General features: G+C 44.2%; 1 protein-coding gene across 1 annotated transcript in view; it reads right to left on the minus strand.

Annotated features, from left to right (window-relative positions):
* FAT3 (FAT atypical cadherin 3) overlaps positions 1–24,821 on the minus strand; it is a 186,078-nt gene that overhangs the window by 11,628 nt on the left and 149,629 nt on the right. The window contains exons 22-25 of the mRNA XM_034779231.1: positions 21,355–21,823; positions 5,230–5,383; positions 3,662–4,317; positions 1,460–1,573 (exon numbers count right to left, since the gene is read on the minus strand). Of these exons, the coding sequence (XP_034635122.1) occupies positions 1,460–1,573; positions 3,662–4,317; positions 5,230–5,383; positions 21,355–21,823 (1,393 nt within the window). The remainder of the gene's footprint in view (positions 1–1,459; positions 1,574–3,661; positions 4,318–5,229; positions 5,384–21,354; positions 21,824–24,821) is intronic.

Genomic DNA, 24,821 nt, shown 5'->3' on the forward strand with positions numbered 1-24,821 from the left:
ATGGACACAAAGGGTCCAATCCAGCTCCCAGGAGGACTTTTGCCTAGGGTTGCCAACTTTGGTTGGAAGTATTCCTGGAGGTTTCATCAGATTACATAATCTTTAATTAAAGATTAATCTTTAATTCCTGGAGACTCCAGGACAATCCTGGAGGGCTGGCAACTCTAGTTTTGCCATTGACTTACAGGATCAGGTACCTGAAAAGCCTGCACTCACACTAGTTAGAATTTGGTTGGCGTAAAAGGTAACTGCATGCACATGCAAATGCATGTTTTGCAAATGCAACAGAAGTGCAACAAATAATGCAGGATTACATAGCCAGTTTTGAAAATTTGGTCTTGAACTGCATGGAAGCTTGGCCTTAACTGCAAGGAAACTGAGTCTTTGCTCTTTTTGTTTTAAATAAAAATGTGCATTTTTTTCTTTTACTTATTTTGAAGGGGGAGGGAAAAATAATCAATTGGACAAGAAAATATGAATGTGTTCAGTTTATTCAGATATAAAGGAAAAGGAAAACAGTCACTTGTTTGATAGCTACCGTCCAGCTATAGTCAGCATTTTTTGTAGCCTATGAATTAAAAACTGCTACCCTGTCTGTGAAAGAAAGAGTAAAATTCTCCCCTTCATTCCATGGGGGAGGCATCAATTATACATTCTGCACTCATTCCAGACGGGGTATGGCTCCAAGAGGAGAATTTCAACCGAACACTGGTACAAGGTATGATTGGGATGGTTTACTTTTTATCACCAAGAACACATATTCTAAGCTTTTTATTGTGCTTATAATTTGGGGTTTGAAAACTCTGAACATCTTACAATGGAAGGAGGAAGGGTGATTCTTGTTAAAGGACTGCACTGAGCCTCAGGAGATCGTAGGTTCACAGATTTGTTCCAGGCTATGCCAGGCTTTCTGTGCGATGCTTAATCTCCCTGTCCCTCAGTTTCCTCCGCTGAAAAGTGGGGAGAATACTATTTTACAAGGGAACAGAGTGGATAGATTCATTCCTGTGTGGGAGGTGCTGAGACTCTATGGGCATGAGTACCACAGAAAAGGTCAAAATGTCTGAAATTTCTATTTTTAAGGTATGGATGAAAAGACTGAGTCAAGTGAATAAGAGGAGTTACTCACCTGCAACTGGAGGTCCTTTGAGACGTGTGGTACCTATCTGTATTCCTCTGTGGGTTATGAATGTGCACCATGAGCCCACAGCCGGAACATCTGAAAACAGTGTCTGTTGGTCCATGCATGCCCCCTGCCTCACCTCATGCCTCATCTCATAAAGGGCAGGAGCTCTGTGCTCCCAAGACTGTGCTCAGACTGCACTAGATTTTCTACCAGATTCCAGCCCTCTCTCTATAAGGGCTGGATGGGTTTACAAGATGTGGAAACAACTGAAAGTGGTGGCAACCTCTACTGATCAGTCGTCCCCAATATAATAATGCTGTAATCATTTCTTACCATTATCATCACCTGAGTCTGACTGGAAGGAGCTGAGTGACTGAACTTCAGAGTTGCTGCCTTTATTACTTCCTGCAAAACAGGTCACCTCTTCAGCGTCATCAACCTCTTTACCTTCATCGATAGCAAAAAACAAAGCAAAATGGTACTGTGTAGGTATGCACATATGTCTAGTTATGCATATATGCACATATGTCTAGTTAACTGCAGAGTGAGTTAAATGTTGCAAACAAGTAGTTCCCTCTTGCTTTTGTTGGAATAAAATTATTTACTTCAACGGTGGGAAATGACGACCTCATCTATTGGACAAGAGGACAGCCAATCAGGAGATGTGAATTATGTTTTTGAAACACTTGACAAGTTTTGAAATGGCTGATGACAGCCGAAGCAATGAAGCAGCAGCTGTTCTAAATTTTCCCATTTGAATGCTGTGTGGGATCAGAACTAATTAAAATTATGATTCAAAAGGGTGCTATAAACATCTGATGCAATAGATCATAATTACATTGATCTTTATTGTTCACTGCCCTGGGGCAGAATCTCACTCAGTGCCTGCTCCAAAGCCCATTGAAGTTAATGGGAGTCTTTCCATTGACTTCAGTGGCCTCTGAATTAGGCTCTACTTGCTCTGCCATTGGTGAATAGTCACAGTGATTATACCTTGCACTTCCAGTGCCTTTCCTCTTCAAGCACTTGACAATTTCTCCTAACTCCTGAACAGTTCAGAAAGGTACTTAATTTAACTGCCATCTATGGTATATATCCTCTCTCCTCCACATAAAGGTACAAACACACAATATAAGACACACAATTAAAAACAGATATATATTTCCAATCAAACAACTATCAAAGTGGCACAATTACATTCTGTAATAAGAGTATTTAGGTCTTTATTCTTCTTTTGATCAATGAAACCGTGTTTATAGGTAAGAAAAACATACCTATATCTGCAAATGCTGTTGTCTTCAATGTAAGTGGCAAGTCAAAAATTAAAACACTGCCAGAAAGCCTGAGAATGATATCCTCAGTAAATAAAGGTTATTCTTGTACTTCACAATGCTAGAAATACATTTGGTCAAAATTCTGACCTCATTTACATCATCCAATTGAAGTTAAAAGGTTAAGCTAGTTCTGCACTTGTCCCTTTGTTCTCGATTAATAATTTTCAGAACTACGGGACTTCCCATATTAAGATAAAGGTCGTAGTATGGGCTCCTTCCGTTGGAAGTTTTAGTTTAATCTACAAAACGGGTTTCAAGATGCAACAGAATAAAAGAGGAATGAGGTTACTAAGAAGAAAAAAAAATGATGAGCAAAAAAAGAAAAAACTTTGAGGATCTGTGCCCGAACACAAAGCTTCTTATCAAGCACTGCCTTCCAATAAGGGCAGAGGGACATACAGCCTAATATATGGCCCTTCGGAACCGCTATTTCCTGATGTGATCACCTGCATCATGTCCCATGTGTGGATAGACTGTACAGAAATTGAAGATGTGCTTTGCTATCAGTGAAAAGGGAAGAGAAGCACTGGGTGCACAAATGGTTTAAACATGAAGATAACAGATTGTACAAGGTTTTAACATTTAACGCAGATAAGAAAGGAATAGATTGAAAATGTGGTTATAAGAGCAGCTTACACTCTTCCGACAAGCAGCATAAATATTAGAGATAAAAAGTACTTAGTAATTCATTTCCTGCATTAATTTTTAAGTGCTTTGTCTTGTCTAGTTCTAAATACCCCTTGCAAGACGGATTGCCCAAGCTAAGAGCGCTCACAGTCAGGAAACTTAGCCTAAAATTTTCCTTTTCAACAGAAAGACACTTGCACTGCATCACGTGACCGGAGTCCTCAGAGCAGTCTTCCTCAAACGTTCTGAACGAATATAAAACGTAGGTGGGTCGTCATATTTTGATGATCTAAATAGGGCACTTGTATACCTAGTCTCATCCTAATTACATCCTTTCAGAACTAAACAATCACTTTCTCTGTGAAATGTAACAACTGTGAGTACGTGAATCTGGGCTGCTTTCAATAAGGTTCATTAAGTGTTCCCGTTCAAACTTACCTAGCGTTAACCAGACAGCACTTCCTGGTTCACTCTGCCACACTTGAGCTCATAAAACTGCTGTACTCTGACAAGAGCTGTTATAACATGTGTCAGAAAGGGAAAGTAACACCCAGCATCAGATGACGCTACTCACTTTCAGTACCGCCATCCCAGGTACTCTTCCTGATGGAGTCACAGTCGGATCGACAGGGAGACACGGCCGGCAGGTTGGGAGCCACGCTGCACACCACCACACCCCGCCTTGCTGTTAGTATACGAGGAGACTCTGGATGAAACGTCGTCATCTCCTGATGCTCAACTCCAAGTCCATCCACGATCTTGTCTAAATTGTTCCGCGAGTCACTCTGGAAGCAAGGGGTGTAAGCCATGGGCCTCACAGGGACTTGCGGTGGCCCTACCTCTTGGTAGATATTGCGACTGTCCCCACTGTTCCTTAGGTTCTTGAACTGGATCCCGTTGCTCTTGTTGAGTAGAGCAGCAGTAGCCGGGTCCTGGACCAGGGTGATATTGTTGCGTGAGTAATTTTTCCTGAACACTTTCTTGCGGAAAACTATAAACAGGATGATCAACACAAAGATTACAAAAAGGACAACTGCTATTCCTATTAGCTCTTCTTTGCCGACGTAGGAATGTCCGGCTTGTATATTGGGTACCACCACAGGCCTGAGGCCACAATACTGCCCCACATATCCAGGAGTGCAGTTACACAGAAACGAGCCAAAAACGTTGATGCAGGAGCCGCCATTTTCACATTCCTCTCTTTCACATTCGTTGACATCATCTTCGCACCTTAAGAGAACAAGACATGGCCATAGATTTCGGAGGAGAAACCTTAGCAATCAACACCGCTTACCCTCATTTATTTAGGATGTCCAGGCAGCAATTGTGTTTTGTTCTCTGCCAGTGTCTGGCAAATGAACATATTATTATCCAGCCACATTACAATATTTAAAATCTTCTAAAGATGGAAACAAGTTCTGCTGCTTTTTAAGTCAATGACAAGAAAACATACTGGAGAAAAGAACTGATTAATGCTACTCCTCAGGAAAAAGCTCCTAGGACTGATTGACCATCGCATTACTCCCAGGTTTTATGCTGGTGCAAATCCATTGATTTCAGTGGAGTGAAACTGGTATAAAACGGGACCAATACAGTGATGAATCAGGCTCACAGACTGTAATAAAAATGTGAACTTTTCCGTAGGTGTTTTGGACCATTCCATGAGATTCGATACAAATTGATATCCCTGCTGTACAATTCCACAGAATAGTTCAAATAACCTAACAAAAGGTTAGCATTGGCTATTAAATTCTATAGGATTTTAGATGGTTTGGAAAGAGAAAGGGAATGGAAATGAAAGAGAACAAATAGGGGGAAAAGGAGATATCAAAACTGTACTAATATGGGAAAGGAGTGGGTGATGGGGACTTTGAAATGAGCCTATGGGAGTTAGGTGCCCAAATTCCACTGAAATCCCAGAGCTAAACGACAACTTCGGAAGCTAAGTTTAAATACCCATTTTGGAAAACTTTGGCCTCATGGATTTCTTGGATCATGTTAATATGGCCTCTTGGTAAGCCACGTGATTTGGCTATACTTGTTAGGTAACTAGAGGCTTTGGGGTACAAGATGCCCTATGCAAAAAAGACCTCGTATTAAAATAATTCAAAGATGACAATTCCCCACTGGTAGTTCACTTACGTTACTCCTGTCAGTCCATTTTTGCAATTGCAGATGAAGGCATTGCCTATCGGGTCACACGACCCTCCATTCCGACATGGATTTGGAAAGCACACTGTGATCTCCGATTCACAATTTCTTCCTGTGAATTGAGAGAGGCAACTACACTGATAACCTGGGAAAATAAAAACAAAAGCAACAACAGGAGCCTATAAATACAACTGTCAACACATGATACAATCTGGTTACATTAGTAGCTGTCGGGTAAATTGAAACAGAGTCACTTGGGCTGGGGTGTCATACAGGAATTCTGGCACGCAACTGTGACCCACATTAATAGCAATGTGAGAGTTTGTCCCCCGCTGGTGGACAGACCTTATAAGAAGCTTATACATCTGCAAAGGCCTGTGCCCTAATGGAATTGATCTTTTGGCTCCAGGAGTACAGCCAAATGTCTTTACATCTAGAGTCCTGGGTTCAATCCCAACAGATGACACCACCAAAGAAGCAGATACAGTCAGTAAGTTTTCCTTCACTTTCTGATATCAGCAACTGTCCTTTGAGAAAGCCTTAGGGCTTATGTGCAAAATAAATGAATGTGTCTAAACCAGGGGTGGGCAAACTATGGCCTGCAGGCCACATCTGGCCTGCCAGCTTTTTTAATCCAGCCCTCGAGCTCCCGCTGGGGAGCAGGGTCTGGGGCTTGCCCTGCTCCAGTGCTCCAGCTGGAGAGCAGGGTTGGGGGCCACTCCACATGGTCCCCAGAAGCAGCAGCATGGCCCCGCTCCAGCTCCTACGTGAAGGAACAGCCACGGGGCTCCGCTCTGCATGCTGCCCCCGCCCCAAGCGCCGTCCCCGCAGCTCCCATTGGTTGGGAACTGCAGCCAATGGGAGCTGCAGGGATGGCGCCAGTGGACGGGGCAGTGCCCAGAGCCACCTGGCTGCGGCTCCGTGTAGGTGCTGGAGTGGGGACATGCCGCTGCTTCCGGGAGCCGTTTGAGGTAAGCACCACCCGGACCCTGCACTCTTGATCCCCCTCCCACCCTCTGAACCCTTGATCCCAGCCCAGAGCACCCTCTCCTGCATCCTAAACCCCTCATCCCCAGCCTCACCCCAGAGCCCGTACCCCCAGCCGGAGCCTGCACCCCTTCCCACATCCCAACCCCCTGCCCCAGCCCTGATCCCCCTCCTGCCCTTTGAACCCCTTGGTCTCAGCCCGGAGCACCCTCCTATACCCCAAACTCCTCATACCCATCCCCACCCAGAGCCTGCACCCCCAACCAGAGCCCTCAACCCCTCCCGCACCATACAATTTCTATTCCCAGATGTGGCCGTCGGGACAAAAAGTTTGCCCACCCCTGGTCTAGACCCTTAGAAAATATTTCCAATTCAGACATTTACAAGGATGGTACATCAAAGTTCACTGATCTCACCACTAGAACAGAAAATCACATGACACTAAATTAAGAATAGACATGAAAACGATACTTAACATTTTTATCATCTAAGAGACTGTGTGCTTTACAAACCGTAACTGACCCACCCAACGCCCGAGTGAGGTGGGAAAGCAGTATGACATCCATACTGCTAGCTAACCTGGAGCAGCATACGGTTAAGAACCTGATTAATCACACCCTGGTGTAAATCAGAATTTACTCCATTGAAATTGACGGAACAGCCTGGATTCGTACTGTTGGCCCCAAGTTTCCTGCTTAGTCTCATAGTGAAGGTCAGCTGCAGTTAGAAATAGAACCCAACAGTTCCTAGAACTTCCAGTTTCCTTGCACACTCATATTTGTAACGAGGAGTACCATTAGTGAACATTGCTTAAAATTAATAACCTGCAACAAAGTTAGTGTTGTGAATGCTGTCACTGGGCCTATTAGACAACTGTAAGTATCACAAAACCACATATTTTCTGTGTTCCGGTGTCAGTACTGTATCTGCAAGAGGAGGTGGTTGGTGGGTTTTTTGTTTTTTTTTCCAATTCAGACATTCTGAACCACATTCAGAGATTTGGACAAACACACAGAGTGGCCTAACGAGATGCGAAACTGACAATGCCATATGCATTATATGATGCCAGCCTATTAGGAAGATTTCTTGTTACCCGGAAAACCATTTGCTTACAAATAGTTTGGAAAGGAATCACTGCATGAGTGAACAAGATTATGTCAGTGTTCCATTATATGACTCAATAGTGACATCTATAGACCAAAACACTACAGTATATCGGTTTTTATATAAATCATTATAATCTCGCTGTGTATTTAACTTAACCAAAATATTTAATTCAAATACAAAAGATTTTATGCAGAAAGTTGTCATGTGACAACGTAGTAGCTGAACTAATATGTTTTCAGTAGATTCCTGACCTAATTGTAACCAGACAGCATAAAACGAAATAAAACATTTTTATAAATCAAATTTCTTTATCTAAATTACTAATAATTACCAAGAATTCGATTAAAATATAATTTTCCTGTCACTTTTTGCATGTCTCTGAGCTTGAAAACTGAAAAGAGGTTAGTCAATTTTTCTTTCACGTTCTCATGCAATAAAGCATGATGCTACAATGTTTGGATTGCTAAAGGAAACCTATTTCCAGTGGAAATAAAAAAGCATGCCGTTTTTATTATTTTTCATATTATTTGCATTGAAAGCAGCATTTAGAAAACCTCTCAGATGCTCAGAACGGATTAAGCTCCCTTGCGCCAGGCAGTGCATAAACAAAACAAAACAAAAAAGTCTCTGTCATATAAGCTTATACTTACAAAGCTGCATTTTACACTGAATTTTACTCACTGATATGGCCTGTAAAATGCCCCCAGACGCTAGCCTAGTACACTAAGCAGCACAGTATCGAAGTCTAGGGATCCATTTCTTGGGTTAGGAAAAAAACATTCATAAAACGAGGTAAACAGAGTCCACATTTATCACTGATTTAATCTCAGGGCGCTAATCCAGAACCTACTTATGCTAATAGTTTGGGACCAAAAGCAGCGGAGAGACAGCTTTCCGGTTGCACAGCTAGCCCAAGCCACCAGAAACATGTTCAGGAGGATGCCACTCACTCCAGCACATTCACGGGTGGAGAACTATTCTCCATTGGGAAATATAGAAGTGAAGCACTGAGCTTGCTGGAGGTATTGCCAGTGGGCCAGTGCACAAAGCAGATTCCCTGGGCTGAAAGACTGGCCATTCCCTTTACTCCTTCCTATCCCCTCAGAAGTGCCTGTGTTCTTGTTGCATGGCAGCGACGGCAGGTCAGGACGGAGGATTCCATAGCACACCCCGTGACAAGGTTTGACCTTGAAGCAAATCCCTTTGGCTACTGTTTCTGATGTGGGGTTCAGATTTAGGCCCCCAGGGAGGAGGTATGATACATATTGTATTTCATGGGACATACCATGGGATAAAGTTAGCTATTATCCCACTGGTACTATGAGAAAAAAAAAAACACAAATCTGCTTTCCTAACAAAGGCAGGCAAAGTTAAAGGAAACACTAACGACCTCAACCTTTTCTGCACGGAAAAGAGCACATTTCAAATAGTCTAGGGCTTGATCCTGCTGCTATTGAAGCCAGTCGGGGGGGCTGTGGATGTTCAGCACCCTTTCAAGTCAGGCCATGTATTCTGGTGCCTAAATATGGATTTAAATGCTTAACTTTATGTACCCATGTTTGAAAACACTGGTCTATATACTTCAGTGCGGTATGAGTCACTGCTGAACTGATGATGTTTCAAAAGGGAGCATAGGAAGATGACAGATAAAAAGGTGTTATTATAAATAATAACACAAATACTAACACCATCAAGTGTACTTTGTCTTCCTGACATTTTTAAAGGTGTGCACATTCAGTATAGCACTTGTCTGCCAGAAGGCCACCCTACAAACCTCACTCCTGGTCTTCAGCTGGTGTGAATAGGAGCAGTGCCCACTGACACCAGCTGAGGAGCTGATCCTTCAGCTTTTAATAAGGCTTTTACCACCACTCTACCAACTTGCCTCTCCTCAAACCTCATCACTTTGATTTCAGCATCTTCCTCGCCTCCACTGCTCACCTCTCCCTTTTTGGTGATTGTAGCGGGGTGAGCACTCACTCCAGCCCGGAAGGGGTTGGAAAAGCCCTGCAGGGGTCTGGGGCTGGGCAAGGGAGTAAAACCCCAGCTGATTGGGGGAAGTGGCTGCAGCTGGGGCCATGCCCCAAACTAAGCAACTGGGCCTTATAGGAAGGCCAGGGAAGCCAGAGACTGGAGAAGGAGACAGGCCTGGCTGCTGGAGAACTCACCCAGGGGACCTAGAGGGAGGCAGGGCTGGGGAAAGGCCTTAGGAGCTGGGAAGCCCTAGGCCAGCAACTCCCCAGGCTGCAGGGCCTAGTTCCAAGCCTCCTAGGTATTGGGCTTGCAGAGGGGCAGCCGGAGGGTGGGTAAAAGCAGCCAGTCCAAACTCTTTGTTGCCTGTGATGATCAGCTGATAGACTGCAGTCTGCCCCAGGGTGTGGGGGCTAAACAGAGACTGACAGTAGCCATGACCGAGGTGATGTGTGAATAGGGGGTGGGGGTTCCCCTGGGGTGGGGAAACCCAGTAAGGCTGTGGGGTACTGCAGGAGGCAGAACCCTGGGATAAGGGCACCAGGGTCCTGAGAGGGACACGGGGGACCAACAGCAAGAGGGACACCACCAGGAGAGGGCCCACCACTGGACTGAGCTAATTCCTGGAGACAACCAGCAGGAGGTGCTGCGGTGGTGAGTCCCAAACTTTTCACAGTGATATAAAGTGTCAAGTGGCACTAGGACACTCAAGCAGATCTTCCGTGCAGTCCCAGAAGAGGAGTCTCCAGCAAGCAATGACACTTTTCTAAAGAAGTTGTAAGCAAGGAGGCACTGTGCCATTGTAGCAGATGGGATGACTCTCTGCAGCTGTTGTGCAGAGTGTGTGTCTGTTGTTGGTAGAATCTCCAGCCTGAACCTCTGAGCTGCTGCCTATCCTTAGGTTCACTCGACTTTATTAAAGCGGATGTTCCAAACAGCTGCCAATTCCTTTTAACATGCATATGGCTCCTGCTTCCATCAATTACCTGGCCTTCTTTTGTGACTTGCTTTGCTTTTACATCAGTTTTAGGCATGTCGTTTCCATGCCGTGCAGTTTTACCTCACCAATTCAGAGTTGGACCTATAGAAACAAGTCTTGCCTCAAAGCCAGTTATACAGGGAGCTGATTAGTATGAAGCATTGGAACAAAAGGGGAGTTTCCCGTTTCACATTTTGATATGATTCTGTAGACATCTGGTTGGTTTGGGGACCAGAGTATTCTTCATCCTAACATATTCCTGCCACCTCCAGTTTGTTTTATCTTTCCCACACAGACAGTGACTCCCTTGCGATTCCAATTGTAATTACAATGAAACTCTGTCTTTCACTCAAGACCCTTGGAACCAAATTGTTTCTGTGAATTTATAATCAGAATCTTTTACCTAATTTGAAACCACAAAATTCAATCAGGAAATCTGGAAGAGCCGATTAGCAGTCACTTAAAGCTATACAAATAATAAAACATTCCAACTCTTTACATTTTTTTTTTAAATCTTAAAAGTCTTTTAAAAATCAATATTAAATGGAGTTGTGATGTTAAGATTGCTTTTATAAATCATGGTGTTTCATTTGCGTCTCTCTGAAGGAGAAAAAAAAGAGATAGCCGGTCAGTTAATAACCATATGATTAAAGCAGCCTTTTGTTCTTTGCCTAACTCTCAGGGGGGTTCTGAGAAATACCTAGTTCACGTGTTAACATCTCTAAAATGCATACCATATGCTACAAAATGTTTTTTCCCCCTACTTGGGATTTTAATGGTATTTATGTAAAAAAGCAAGAGCTCATAGAATGAGGAGGAGAAAAGGAGTACTGTTCTCTACTCATACTCAGCCTATGATCCCAGAGAAGCTAGATGCCGCTATTAAAATGATACATACTAAAATAGGTAACGTTGATATTTATAATGTTGTCATTAGGGTTCAGAGTTAGTGCCTCACTGGTTAATAATGGGGCAGCTGCACCCTTCTGGGAACTAGTGTCTATCCGTACAGATGGTAAGACAGCTTCTGTCAGCTCACGTTCGAAAGATTTTCTTTAAAGCAGTAAGGATGTGATGTTTTTACCCTTTAGTTGAAAGTTTGAATTCTGCAGAAACTGAAGGGCTGAAAGAGGGCTGCTGGTACATCATCTCACCACATACTGGTTCAAAACAACTCCTGAGACTCAACCCAACATGATTTTTTTTTTCTTTTTTTTTTTTTCACTCAGACATGGGTAAAACTGCCTGTTCAGACAATTCACTCAAGGACAGATGTATAGCACTGATCAAATTAAAATGAAATAACTATATTTCTAATTACAAGACCCTAACTCATCTAAGGTTTGTTTCTGTGACTGATGCAAAACTTGGTCCAATATTCATGCTTGTACTATTAGTACATTTGGTTACAGTAATGTTGTATATGCCACTACTGTTTGCCTGCCTTTGTTCATCTTGTTACAGGAGTGGCTAGATTGCCAGTTATTATAGGTGGGTCTGATAGCATTGCTTATTATTAAGGTTGCCCAACACTTCCCATTTTAAGACCCTGTTTTCAGTAGCTTATATTTTTTGTCAAACTCCAACTGTTTGGGCTGAAATTTTCCATGCCTCAGGCTGATTGTTTGGGGAAACATTCAGCTGACACAGTGCAATCATCTCTTCCCTCCCTCTGCCCCCCCAAAAAAGGCTAAGGAAAAATACATTATTTAGCCCATGTTAAACTTTTCCAACAATTATTCTTTGAACAACCCTAGAGCTGTCACAATTTGGAGCAGAGACTTGAAATCTGGCAGGGGAGTGACCTTTGTGTCAGGGATGTGCATATTGTGATCCCTGTAAAAATTCAACCACTTTGGCCCAGTTATATGCCTTTGAAAAATTGGAGTTTGCACATGCTCAGTAGAAATGTCTTAGATGTTTAGAAGCTAAAATCTCCTAAGACTTCATCTTTACTAAGTCTGTGCTATCCCCTCACTGCTTAGTGCTGACCCAACTGTGCATGCTCCATTCAACCAGACCATGGTCCTTCCAACCCAAGGCTACAGGGGCTCATAAGGACTTCCCCTGTAAGGGCTGCTCTGGGCCAGGGTCAGGCCAGACACTGGAACTGAGAGCAGGGAGCCTGTCTCTCCTGTGCTCTCATATGATGTCCCCTGATGGCACCCAAGCAGCATGGAGGAGGGAGCTGTCTGATCTGAACGCAAAGCGGGACAAGCTGGGGGACTGGAAAGGAGTATACTGGAACAAGGAATCTGGTGAGGCTGGGACTGGGAGGGTGAATGACTGGACTATCAGGGCAAGGAGACTGGGACTGACTGGTTGGGGGAAGAGGCTGGAACTGGGAACCGGACAAAAGGGGAATCAGGGACTGGCTAAGCAAGGAGACTAGGAGTTGGGAGGCGGGGAGCCTGGGAACTGGTGAGGGAAAGAGGGCGATGGGAGAACTGGGAGTCAGTTGTCCAGGAAGGGGAATGCTGAGATTGAATGAGCAGCTGGGGAGCGGGGAGAGGAAACTGAGTCTGGCTGGACAAGGAGACTGAAACTAGGAACCAGTGTGGGGAATGGAGACAGATCTGACAAGGAGCTACAGTGGGAAAACTGGGACTGGCTGGGCGAAGAGACTGGGACAAGGAGGCAGGGAGGGGGGACACTGAGGTAAGGAGCTAGAAAAGGAGGTTGGGGCATAGCTTGGAGAGAGAGACTGGAACTGAGAGACACTGGGGAGGGAGAGGAGAGACATTCTGGATGAGGTGTTGGGAGTGGGGAACTGGGACAGGATGTGGAAGGAGACTGGGGAAGAATCACTTAGAAAAGTTAGATGCCTGCAAGTCACCAGGGCCTGATGAAATGCATCCTAGAATACTCAAGGAGCTAATAGAGGAGGTATCTGAGCCTCTAGCTATTATCTTTGGAAAATCATGGGAGACGGGAGAGATTCCAGAAGACTGGAAAAGGGCAAATATAGTGCCCATCTATAAAAAGGGAAATAAAAACAACCCAGGAAACTACAGACCAGTTAGTTTAACTTCTGTGCCAGGGAAGATAATGGAGCAAGTAATTAAGGAAATCATCTGCAAACACTTGGAAGGTGGTAAGGTGATAGGGAACAGCCAGCATGGATTTGTAAAGAACAAATCATGTCAAACCAATCTGATAGCTTTCTTTGATAGGATAACGAGTCTTGTGGATAAGGGAGAAGCTGTGGATGTGGTATACCTAGACTTTAGTAAGGCATTTGATACGGTCTCGCATGATATTCTTATCGATAAACTAGGCAAATACAATTTAGATGGGGCTACTATAAGGTGGGTGTATAACTGGCTGGATAACCGTACTCAGAAAGTTGTTGTTAATGGTTCTCAATCCTGCTGGAAAGGCATAACAAGTGGGGTTCCGCAGGGGTCTGTTTTGGGACCGGTTCTGTTCAATATCTTCATTACGACTTAATAAGTGTACTTTCTATGCCAATATTTAAGTTTGCGGATGATGCCAAACTGGGAGGGATTGCAACTGCTTTGGAGGACAGGGTCATAATTCAAAATGATCTGGATAAATTGGAGAAATGGTCTGAGGTAAACAGGATGAAGTTTAACAAAGACAAATACAAAGTGCTCCACTTAGGAAGAAAAGATCAGTTTCACACATACAGAATTGGAAGAGACTGTCTAGGAAGGAGTACGGCAGAAAGGGATCTAGAGGTTATAGTGGACCACAAGCTAAATATGAGTCAGTGTGATGTTGCTGCAAAAAAAGCAAACATGATTCTGGGATGTATTAACAGGTGTGTTGTGAGCAAGACACAAGAAGCCATTCTTCCGCTCTACTCTGTTTTGGTTAGGCTTCAGCTGGAGTATTGTGTCCAGTTCTGGGCACCGCATTTCAAGAAAGATGTGGAGAAATTGGAGAGGGTCCAGAGAAGAGCAACAAGAATGATTAAAGGTCTTGAGAACATGACCTATGAAGGAAGGCAGAAAGAATTGGGTTTGTTTAGTTTGGAAAGAGAGGACTGAGAGGGGACATGATAGCAGTTTTCAGGTATCTAAAAGGGTGTCATAAGGAGGAGGGACAAAACTTGTTCACCTTAGCCTCTAAGGATAGAACAAGAAGCAATGGGCTTAAACTGCAGCAAGGAAGGTCTAGGTTGGACATTAGGAAGAAGTTCCTAACTGTCAGGGTGGTTAAACACTGGAATAAATTGCCTAGGGAGGTTGTGGAATCTCCATCTCTGGAGATATTTAAGAGTAGGTTAGATAAATGTCTATCAGGGATGGTCTAGACAGTATTTGGTCCTGCCATGCGGGCAGGGGACTGGACTCGATGACCTCTCGAGGTCCCTTCCAATCCTAGAATCTATGAATCAGGACTGGGTCAGGGACAGGGCGGAGGGGATGGGACAGAAGCAGGGCCGGCTCCAGGCACCAGCCCACCAAGCATGTGCTTGGGGCGGTGCCTGGAGGGGGATGGCGCGGCGGGGCACTCTGGCCCGAGAGCGGGGCCGTGACTGGGCTGGCCGCCGGGGAGAGCGGAGCCACAGCGGGCTCGCCGCCCTCCCCCCGGTGCTCCGGCCGGTCGGGGAGAGCGGGGCCCCGGCCAGCCTCTCCGCCCTCCCCCCGGTGCTCCGGCCGGTTGGGGATTGCGGGCCAGTGGCCAGGCTCGGCGCCCTCCCCTGCCGCGCTGGGGGGAGGGTGTGTGTGCAGCGGGTGGCTTTTTTGCCTAGGGCGGCAAAAATGCCAGAGCTGGCCCTGGACAGAAGGATTCAAGCTTGGGGGAAATGGGTAGAAGAGTCTGTGTCAACTAGACAACACGCCCCTCCAGAGCACAGACAGGAACTGAAGAGTCCTGAGTCTCACTGCATCTCCACTGTCAGAAAACAGTTGTGAAACCCACTGAAAAAGTCTCCCATCCTCCTGTAGTTCCAGTCCACATAGCAGTGGTAGGTTGTCATCCACCATCAGCTACTCTATTAGCTCACATGGCAGAGGTTTGTGTGATGGATCTAAGGGTTCCAAGCCTGCTGATGAGAATCTGGCTTAAAAAAAAAAAAAATCTAGGAAATCACACTCCCCCCTCCCCAATCCTCTCTTAAAAGAACATTAAGGTTGCAAAGTCAAGCACTCAAAAGTTAGGAAATGCCAGAATGAAGCTTTCCTTTTAATTCAGCCGCCTTTTTCATATGTTTTATGATAGAATCTTTAATTAGATGAGTTTTTCCACACAGGATCCCTGCTTCATTCAGTACACAGGATGCCCCTGCTCTGGGAATGAATCAGAATTGTGTAGTAGAGAAGACTGTCGTGTGCAGGATCCCTGCTTTTTTTGTTGCAGGAGTTGGAAGTAATGTGTAGTCTTGAGGCAGGGGATTGCAGGAAGAGAAAGGCAGGTTTCATGGTTAGGGCAGCTGAATGATGCCCGGGAGAACTGGATTGCCTTTGCCACAGAGTTCCTGTGTGATTCTAAGCAAAGCACTTAAACCAAACTTTTCACAGGTAGCCCTTTTAATGTGTATTCCTCATTTTCTAGGTGCCTGACTTGAGACCCTAGGGCCAAAATTGTGGAAATGTGGAGCTGTATGACAGCCGCGCTTTGAACATAAAAAGTGATATCTATATATCTATATCATATATAGATATAGATATATATAGTGCCCAGTGCTTTGACAAATCAGGTCCTGGGTGCTTCAAATCAGGCACTCAGAATTAGTGGAAACTTTTGACCTTAATCTCTCTGTGCCTCACTTCTCCATTTGTATAATGGGGATAATACCATTTCTTCACCTTGTGGGTTTTGTGAAAATAAATTAATGTTTGTAGAGAACACAGCTACTATAGATCCATATATAAGGCAAGAAGGGACATCAGGATCATCTGGTCTGACCTCCCGTATAACACAGGCCAGAGAACTTCCTTGAATTAATTCCTATCTGAACTAGAAAAACGTACAATATCGATTTAAAAATTGCCAGTGATGGAGAATCTACCATAATCCTTGTTAAGTTGTTCCAATGATTAGTTACCCTCATTGTTAAAAATTAACATTTTATTTCCAATCAGAATTTGTCTTGCTTTGACTTCGGGACACTGGATCTTCATTTACCTTTGTCTGCTAAATGTGATGTATGCCTCAGAAAACCAATGAGGAAATTAGTAATTCTGTATTTAGAACAGGACTTGAATAAATAGTGTACAATAAATAAGGCACGCAGCCACACACTGAACAAAGAGAAAACAAAAATATTGTATAGATGTTAATTAAATGTGCACTGAATGAGGCAGGAGTCAGTGGAAAATATAGTATGTGATCACACATTTAAAGACGTACTATAATGCATACACACAAAGGGACCAAACTGAGGTTGCACGGGCAATCTTTTTGAGTGCTTGGCTTTGCAACCTTCATAGTGTTCTTTTGTTATGTTTTTTGGTAGTATAAGCCAGCATCACCACAGGCTATCTGAAACATTAATGGAATTTACCCTCACAATGTCCCTGGGAAGTGTTGTTATTACTCCCATTTATTTAAACAGTTGGGAAACTGAGGTTTTGGGAAATTAAGAGTATGTCTACACTGCAGCTAGGAGTGAGCCTCCCAGCCTAGTACACACTAGCTTTGCTCAAGATAGTGCACTAAAAATAGCAGTGTGGACACGGCAGCAGGGTAGGCAGCATCGGCGAACCAGCCCAGTATAAGCCTACCCACATCCCCTAGTTCTGTATTCAGGTAGCTACCCTACCTGTGCCACAATGTCCATTCTGCTATTTTCCCCATGCTCGCTTGAGCAGAGCTAACGTGTGTCTGTCTACCCGGGCTGGGAGGCACACTCCCAACTGCAGTGTAGACATTCCCTAAATGGCTTCCTGAGAGGGGCAGGCACCAAGTCTGTGGCAAAGCTAGGAATTTAACTAGGGCTCCTGAGTCCCAGTTCAGCACTTTACCCACAAGCCATCCTTCCTCCTTGCCATGATCAATTTAGCTGATCATACTTCTGTGTGAGCCAGTGCTTTGGCTCCCGGGACCTTATGTCAAGGACTTGATGTTCAGGTTCTAGATTCTTTTGCACATTTAGCCCTTTCCTAGTTGGCATCATCCTATGGACCGTATGGTTATCCTCCATTCATGAGCAGAATGCCCACACAGGTCAATCAGAAGCAGTTCTCTGTATTGGTGGAAGTCCCCACATGAACAGCATGTGGTCTTCAGCTTCTGAGCTGCTCACATTGTACAGTTCTACCTTTAGGGTCCACCATACTTCAGTTTTGGAGAACCCCTTGCAGAAGGCCTCTGGTCTCAGCCCCTCTATATGTCTTAGCAATAAACTTTGATCTTTTGGGAGTAGTCTTTTTTTCCCTTCAGACATGCTATCTCTCTCTCTCTCTAGGGGTGCCCAAAGAATGGCCTGAGATTCATTGTAGCTAGTCCTAAAATGCCTCTAAAGCTGTAATGGCAAGAGGAAACCAAAGTTGATCAAATGTAGGTTTTATTGCTGATGTACAGAAACAACCAGCCATTTCTATTCAGGAAGGAAGGTATCACCTCAGGGATGGCATTATGGATGTCTGCATTTATTTTACATAACTTATGCAAATTATATGTAAATTAGCCATGGCCCCCAGGGCTCCTGGTACATTGCCAATGACTCTTTGACGTCACAGTGTTCAGTCATAGCTATAACTCTGAGCTCTTTGCTTTCTCTTAATTTCACGGTAAATCATAGGATTATTTTAGGAAAGGGAACTTACAATTGTACACAGACTACTCTAGAAAATTCAAATTCAAAATTTATCAAACTAAATTCTGCTTTTATGCTGAACACTGCTCACTTTGGGACAGATTCTGACACCTGGTTCATAGTTAGTAGCACCGTGCTCCAGTGACTTCAATGACTCTGTGAAGTAAGGTGCTATGTAAAGCTCTGGGCTGTAGGTGCTGCTGTGTTATACTGATAGTCCTTGACTTAACTGGACCAGAATCGGGCCCCTTTGGTAGCAAAATATATGTGTGTGCACTTCCCCCCCAAAGAAAAGCTGCCATCTCCTTTCCTAAGATAAAAATGAAGCTATGTATATTTTATTTGAAATCCATTGTGGGTGCTACCATCTGTGCCAGCAAGCACAATGTTCTGCCATCCTTAAAAGCATGCTACAATTTGTGGTTATATAACTAGCATTTGACATGGTGCAGGGTTCTCCTTTCAACCCAATTTAATTATATGCTCTTTTTATATACTGAGGATGGCTACACGAACAGGATTGTTTTGCCTGGTGGAAAAAAATGCCCATGACTTGTCATAGCGGGCTGGTTTATAGAGCCACTCATGTATAGTTAGGGCCCACTGCTTTGAAATTATGGTACTATAACAATCCTTTATTTACATATATTGCTGATACAGTAAAAAGAGCAAACAGATTTCTTAACTAGAGACAGCTGAAATATCCCCTCTGGGCAGTTGCCTCCTCATTGAGGCAATAACTTATGCAAGTCTAAATAACTTCAGTGCCTGGATTCCAGACGTAAATTATCTTGACTTGAACCATTTATGTTCTAATGATAAAATGGAGTCAACATTTGGAGCTACATGCATCCGCCCTACTGCCCTCCAGTAAATTGGTAATACATATGGTGTTGGGAAAAAGAATTACCATGAAGTGATTTGTTAGAAAGGTCTCAATATACTCACCATGCAATTGCTAGACAATACAATAAATAGATTCAAGTTAAATCAATAAAAAATGCAATTCCTACTCTCCCCATCTTGCTAACTTGGTGAATACTTGACCTGATTTATTATATATGGAATCTGAGTTAACGTTCCATCTTTACTTCCCAGGAATTCAATAATCTTGTTTAACAGTTTCTCAAAAGCCACTGCCTCTTTCACTCAGAACTATTTCCTCTCCCCCTTTATTGCACGCTGCTTATTTTCTTTCCTTACCTTCACAGGTAAAGACCTTACACAAACGCATGAGCTGCAACATTTGTCTTCGTGATGCACATCGAAATCCCATTGCCATGCTGGGTGTTCATACTGAGATGCTTTGTTAATGCATGTGCTGTGGGTTCATTTCTTTTAACTATCTTTGCACTTTCTTCCACTGACCATACGTCTACAGCTTCCCTGACTCCTCCTTGGTTCACAACAAGTAAGATCAAAGCAAAGTAGGAAGCACTGAGGTAAATACTGGGATGGCAGCAGGGTGCTGTGGGCCAAATTAAACCTCCCACTAGCGGAGCTGTGAAGAAGGTACCTTGCACAAGCAAAGAGGGCTGGAGGCCATTCAGCGAGTCCCTCCCATATGCTCAGGGAGCACAGACAGACCAGTTATGGCTGCCTTCTGTACAAGAGCACTAGGGAAAGCACTTATAACCTCCTCCACGTGAAAGCGAAAATCCAGCTTCTGTGTTTTCTTGCAAAACTGCTGAATAAGCTTGCTTTTACAGAGGGAAGGACACCAGAGTGTGCAAGTTTCCTGCAGATTTTCTTCCATTTCTAAAACTGAATTTCACGCCAGTTGAACTATTTAATGTCAGTGCAGGGCTGGGACTGAGAAGCAATAAATAGATGCTAAGTAACATTATTACTAACAGGTGCTTGGAAAAGGTGCCAGACTGTTTAATAACTGGAAGTGGAGCCCACAAAGACAAGGAAAGGCTCCACCCCTTCAGGTGAGGGAGGGGCTACTAATCAATAGAAGAAAGCAGGGATAGAAGTGCAGGTCACCGAGTCAAAACCAGTGCTCCAGAAGGGGCCGCCAAGCAGAGAACCCCAGGCAACACCCACATTTCCAAGGAGGAGTCCAAGGAGTCAGTGGATGCTGCATAGAGGAACCCTACCTAGATGTGTGACTGTATGAAGGACTGGAAAAAGGGCCCACAATCTCAGAGAACCATGTATGGAGGCGGCTGATGAGTAGGTCCTGGGACTTTGTAGGGCCACAGAAGAGGCGTGCATAGAGGTGCCAACCTGACAGATACGGAAAATGAAGCACTGAATTGTGCATGGCAGAAAAAAAGCTTCCTCATTTCTGTGCTGCAAACTCTGACCAGGAGGGCCCAGCCTTAGCAACAAGGAGGTAAATTTGTCTCCACACCCATTCAAGACTCTCACTGACAGGACTGCCAATGATACCAGTGCTTTTTATGATTTGGGCACCTGCTCGTTGGGAATTAGCTTGATGCTACGAAGCCCACTTCACACAAGCTGTCAAACTGCTACTAGACAGGAACAATTCACCTCCAATACAGGTGTAAGTCAAAACAATGACCTAATGGCTTTGCCCCGTTACCAAGACCCAGAAGAGTTCAGATCCCCCGGGACTCTAATGCACATGGGTTTTGTCTGCAGTTTTATAACCCTATAGACTCACAATTTAATATATAGATATGTAATCAAATTATGTACTCAGAAATGGATGATGTTGTTGTGGAAGTCTAAGTAACAATCTGTGCCAGCTTATCCAGAGAAGTACAACCGTGCTGTTCAATCTGTGATGGATATTAGATACCACCATTTTTGTTTGCAACCTCTGTTGCGGTAAATGGCTTTTGAAAGCCTCAGCTGAGCACTTCAGTAATTGTTATGCTATTGGTGTCTATATAAATAGGATTATAGTAACACCTAGTAAAAGACAATCTCCTCCTTGAATACTAATACAGTGAGAATGGGTGAGTGCCATTTAGTTGTTGTTTATGAAGCTGGCAGCTTTTATAAACTTTGCCAAACCTAAAAAGCTTTTATAGAGTTTGAGACTTTTCCAACATGTTTCTGCAGTGAAAGACTTGTGACATAGTCTGAATGAGAGACAAGGTGGGTGAGGTAAAATCTTTTACGGGACCAATTTCTGTTGGTGAAAGAGACAAGCTTTCGAGCTCTTCTTCAGCTCTGTGTAGCATGACAGCTTGTCTCTCTTACCATCAGAAGTTGGCCCAATAAAAGATATTACCTCACCCACCTTGTCTCTCTAATATCCTGGGGCCAACACAGCTCCAGCACTGAACGAGACAGACAGACATTACCTCCCCCGTTTAAAAAAAAAAAAAAAAAAAAAAAGTAAAATGTAATTAAAGACATTTACCACCAGATGGCAAACTAGTACAGCTCCCTCCGTTCTGGCAAGGATTCCTCTCACATGCATCAGGGTACAGAACGCAGCCAAGCTTTAATTCAGTCAGGCCAACCACTTCTGCAAAGCTGCTGCGCTTGTTTTGGAGCGGCAGTTCATTGTTATTCAGGATAACAGAATCCAGGCAGCCCTGAAAACCACTCAAGACCTGGGTTGTCCTCTTGTCAGTCAGGCTCCGGACATTATCCACTTGCACCAGGGCTCCAAAGTAGACCGAGCTATCTGTACTCAGAGTCTGAAAGTAGAGGGGGGCTTTGCGCCGCTCCACGTAACTGTCATCAAGTGACAAGCTTGTGAAATTCCGATTGAGCTCCAGGAAGACCGAGTGCCAGTTCCCATCATTAACAGTCCTGCCAGAAATTCCCAGGATTCCTGGTCCACTTCCACAGTCCAACTGGAACCACAATTTGCCATCCACGATCTGTGAGGGTAAAAGCAAAAACCAAACCGCTTAAAACATTGGTTTTACAGCACTTCTTTAATGTGTGTCCTTAAAACTGGTCTGATACTTTACACGAATACTGTGGTATATTGTAGCAACCATTCACAACAACACACAGACACACGTTACTGTTCAGTAGCAATATAAATAAGTTTCACACTACAGGAGAGAGAGCGTGATGATGTAATCCAAGGGATGAGGCACTGGGCTGGGACACCTGGCATCTGTTCCCAGCTCTCTCATGTGACTTTGGGCAAGTCACTTCATCTTTCTGTGCCTGTTTCCTCTCCCATCATGTGACTCTCTTGTCTATTTAGACTGGAAGCTGTTGGGGCAAGGACTGTCTTGCATTGTATATTGCCTGTGCTTAGGACAATGGAGCTCCAATCTCAGCAGGGGATACTAGGTGCTAATACAAATAAATAGGTTTAACGGCGTTTACACTAGCCGGGTGGCAGGATTTTGCATCCCTGTAGCTTTCACGGAGGAGCAGTATTTTTGTTGTTTTTCCTGATGTCACAAGTTCACTCCCCTCTATCAACAAACAGAGAAATCCTGGTTAACCAGGGGTCAGTTATGACCTGTGGAGTTTACTTCACTGCACTCCAGCTTCCACTCAGAAAATGCAAGAACTGCCCGAGAGCTTCTACTTTCTTTCCTTCCCTCGTATTTGTACTGAGCTCATCACTGTAGTGTCTGAGCCTTTAATTTAAATATCATCACCACAACGTAAAGGTCACACCTGAGTCTGGTTTCCTCCCTCTTCCCCTAGAGGCAGCTGGGGATTTGATGATGGTGGTGATTATTTATTACTGTTCCTCTTGCTCCTTGTCGGGCTGGCAGCAGAGGAATGGAGGTGCTGGTTAGGAAAGAGGGTCTAGTGTGGAGAGGAGACTGGACTAGAACTCAAGAGACCGGGGTTTGATTCCTGCTTCTGATTCCTTGTGTGCTATTGGGGAAGTCCCTTGATCCACCCTGTGCCTCAGTTCTCCATCTGTAAATCAGAGTTTACAGTTCCCTACATCAGAGGAGTTGTGAACATACAATCCATTGAAAATTGTGTGAGGGCCAGTGCATGTACATAAATAGTGACAGGTAGAAACCTATGCCTGGGTTTCCCTGAAGTTGAAGCTTGCCAGCATTGTGGGGAAGGTGAAGTTCTTGGTCCCCCAAATCCAGAGCACAAAGACTGGCATCCCTGATTAGCTGTTTATCCAAAGGCTGTGAGTGTCACCAGAGGACCATGAGGAACTTTAAAATGGCTGACAGATTTGGGAATCATTTCCCTTGATGCGCTAACACATTCATTGGACCCACACAGTTTTAAAACCTTTGTAATTGTTTTACTTTTATTTCTTACTAAATGTTGTCCTTCAAAGGCACAATCTTTTTGCTGTGAGGACACGCTACCATCTCAGCTGGAGCATGGTGATACAAGTGACAACCCAGCCTCTGATTTAACTGCTGCCATTACTACTACTTCCCTTAAGTCATACAAAATGGGCACCTGTAATAGAGATGTCTCAGCTTTCAGCTCTAGTGTAGCACAATGAAAGGAAAACAGCCTTCAGGCCTTAACTCATGTAGCATCAGGGATGAAACAGACAGTTGGCAGAATGAGGATGGTGCACTTACTCTTTTAGCCCTAGAGACCAGTGTTCAGATCTAGATTAGGTTACTGGTGAAAATAAGTTTGGTAATTTCTGCAGGTCCTTACTGTATACATTGCAGTTTTATTTTGAATAGCCTCTGTACTGTGACTCAAAATGCTTTATCACATTCTCTAAGCAGTAATTATCCTCACCAGCCCCATTTTGGGACAGCTCTGTCCCAGTGTTTATCCCCCACGTAGCGTGCAGACACTTTATACTTCCACAGCATTCCATGCAGCAGACACTCTGCTAAGAGGACTCTTTTGGTGTCAGTTTACACTGGCAGAAGCTGGAATCTACTCAGGCTGTATCTGGTCCATATATCTGGCCCATTATATCTATTTTACACCTGGGTAAACCGGGGAAGAATAGTTAACTGGGATGCCAAAGGTCAAAATGCAAACCATGGCAGAGTTGAGTATAGAAACCAAGAGCGTTGACTCCAGGTCGCCTGTTCTACAGGTTCTCAAACCATGGTCTGTGCAGCACATGCCAGAGAGCTGGCAAGTCACATGTTGCTGGCTCCCCCTCCTTGGGTCAACAGGCCTATCATTAGAAGAAGAGCATGGAAATTGTTGGAAACAAGCAAGAAGTGTCAGCCTACCTGCATCTACTAGTAGCTACTGCTAGATAACAGGAGGAGAAGATGGAACCAGAGCAGCTCCCGGGGACTGGAGCCAACCGCAGAATGACTACAAATAACTAAACAATTCTGCATGTTTACAATTGTCGTAGTTGGTAATGGGATGTTATGCAACAATGAAAGGGAAATAGTTTCCTCTGATCAGTAAAAGAGAGGGGAGGTGCCCAGGAGGCAGTGGTCCCCAGCTCACTCTAGCCACCAGATACACTCATTGAAATGTCTGTCTGTCTGTGCATTGCTTGGCTCTAGAAGGTACTTGAGTTTTTTACTTTCATCTGCACTTGAGTTTGCACAAAAGTCCCATAAAATATTAAAGCTAATACACTCCTTGACATTAATTTTTTTCCCACTTTGCTGGCTTTGGAAATCTAGGTAAAATATTTGGGACAAGCGCATGGGCTGAATTTTCAGCTACGGCCAACTTCCATAAGACCTTATGCTCCACCACTCACAGTTTCTGATCATGAGATTGGCCAGATTTGGACTGTCTGTAACTTTGAATGGGCCTGCTCCAATTCATGCTAGGGGATAATGGCTCTAAGGAGGCTGTTCCACTGCCCAGCACTCAGAGGGTGGGGGCACAGAGCTGGCTAAGCCAGCTGTAAGCCACATAGGGCCTTTCTTCAGCTGCTTTACATGCAGGAGTGGTGCCTAGCAGAGGAAATGGGCAGAGGACGAGGGG

Source organism: Trachemys scripta, chromosome 1 (genome assembly GCF_013100865.1).
Source record: "Trachemys scripta elegans isolate TJP31775 chromosome 1, CAS_Tse_1.0, whole genome shotgun sequence".
NCBI classification, from domain to species: domain Eukaryota; kingdom Metazoa; phylum Chordata; order Testudines; family Emydidae; genus Trachemys; species Trachemys scripta.